A 2,079-nucleotide genomic window follows, 5' to 3' on the forward strand; every position below is an offset into this window, starting at 1 on the left:
CAGCCGCTACCACATCTTTTACAGACCTGTAGTCATTTAAATGAAATTCGTGGACGACGTCTTCTCCGTACTGAACAACTCCCACCTAGGGGTTAAAGGAATATCACAAAGGATGCCAACCACCCGCTGCGTAGCGAGGGCCTGCGACACAACGAGCACGTTTTTGTCCATCGCATGGAATAACAGTCACCGTTACAAATCACTCTGTCCCGATTTCCTCCAGTTTTCCCTCTGTGGGACCATCGATAACGCTCAATTTTATTTCTACTCCCTGCCAGCTCTCACCCCTGCCCTGCCCTAAAAGTTTGGGGTGGTGCAGGCGTGCTGTGCCCCAGCACGGCCCCACGGCATCTCTAGGTGGGACCAAATGGGAGGGTTATTTGTGCAAATTGTTGAGGATATCCCTGCCCAAATCACCCCACGAATGCCAGTCGGAAGAGGATGGAGAGAGCTCTTCACAGGTGTAACAAACTGGCAACACTTCTGTATTTCTGTATGATTTCATCCTCCCTGTGCCCGGCCGGGGTGGGAGGTGCTGCGCTCCCTCCGGCTCATTCAGAGACATTAATGTGAGCGTTATTTCCATGGGCTCAGCTTTAACGCTGGAAGCTGATGTTGAAAAAATTGTGGCACCAAATTGCAGCAATATTGGCAGAAAAGGGGTGTTGGAAACGGCCCCCCCGCGCACGGCCAGGGGACTCTGCACGACACGGGGGGGTGCACGAGTTGTGCAGGGGCTTACTTGTATCTGGCCGGGGCCAATATAAAATTTTTTCAAGATGTTTATCAGGAAGTGCTGAACTTCAACCCAAGGATATATGCTGTTTGATCCATCCAGAACTATGATTATGTCCATGTACGTCTGGCATCCTGTGAAAAATACGCAGTGGGTTATTGAAAGACCTTGGCAACGCTTGCAAAGGGGAGATTTATGGGTTCGTTCCTCGCAGTCAGGTACTTGCTCTTATGATTTGTTTGAAAGGAATAATCCTTTTTCAATCATTCATAAAGACTTTTGGGCTTCAGCAAGGTAGAGAGAAGCCACAAGCATCCTCTCTGCTGAGAAAAGACTGGATAACTTGCTAAGAATAACGCTCAGCAGTATCTTCCTGATTCAGATTTGGACCTTTATCCGGTCTCATACAGTTGCATACTTCAAAGAGCGGCAGGATCCAGCCTCCATCCCTCCCACCGAGCCATGCTTCACCCCTGAGTCACTCCTCAGCCCTGCCTGTACTCGCCATATAACGCGAGCCGGGCATTTCCTCCCCTTCCCGTTAAATCCTCAGCGAACGAGGCAGCCAAAAACCCCGGCGAGAACCCCAGGGCTCAGCCCAGCTGTACAAGCCGCAAAGGATTTAGGCAGTCAACTGGTTTTCAGCAGTGAAAATTGCTCAGTGCCTCTCTATCTTGCTTGTATTTTATAACATTATTTAGAAAAGTTGCAGAACCCCAGAAGATCCCGATTTTTCCAATGAGGGATAATTGTTCGTTGCCCTTTTTCACCTCCTGTAGGCATTTATGGGCTAGTGCATCCACGGACTGGAGTCGCACATGGATGACTCCATCACCGGTGTCCTCGGCTGCGTGCCACCCTCTCGATCCCCCGCTCACCCCGGGGAGAGGAGCCGACTCTGCATCCCACTCGCTCAATGATAACGCTCTGCTCGTTAACCACCTTCCCTCGAAAACACCAATTACCCTTTGCAGCCAGGGCTGAAGAAACATCTCCTGGCCATAAAGAGGGAAGCAACACTAAGAATTTGGTGGTGGGCTCTGCCTTTACTGCCTCTGCCCCCTCCAAAATCCCATTTTCCCATGCCCTGCTCTACGCCATGAGAACTTAATCGACACCGAACGGGTGATGGAGCCGGGGCATCGCATCCCGCGCCCGGCTGGGGCAAGGAGCTTCTGGGAGCCCCCATGGTGCAGGACAGGCTTCTGCAGTTTCTTACCACCTACAGGAAAGCCAGGAAGCTTATTTAATACCTCAAAACAAAATCACGTACCCAAATTTACAAATTTGGGCCAAAAGATTTAGCTTTCAGTCAATGAGCTCTTTGTTTCGTGTGGTCAAGG

At 50.6% G+C, this 2,079-nt stretch overlaps 1 protein-coding gene across 1 annotated transcript in view; it reads right to left on the reverse strand.

Moving 5' to 3' along the window:
* Positions 1-2,079, reverse strand: part of ITGA11 (integrin subunit alpha 11) — a 54,488-nt gene that overhangs the window by 25,530 nt on the left and 26,879 nt on the right. Inside the window, exon 6 of the mRNA XM_035896643.1 lies at positions 743-870. Coding sequence (XP_035752536.1) covers positions 743-870 — 128 coding nt within the window. The remainder of the gene's footprint in view (positions 1-742; positions 871-2,079) is intronic.

The sequence above is a fragment of the Egretta garzetta genome, unplaced genomic scaffold, assembly GCF_000687185.1.
Source record: "Egretta garzetta isolate BGI_Z169 unplaced genomic scaffold, ASM68718v1 scaffold276, whole genome shotgun sequence".
Lineage (NCBI taxonomy): Eukaryota > Metazoa > Chordata > Aves > Pelecaniformes > Ardeidae > Egretta > Egretta garzetta.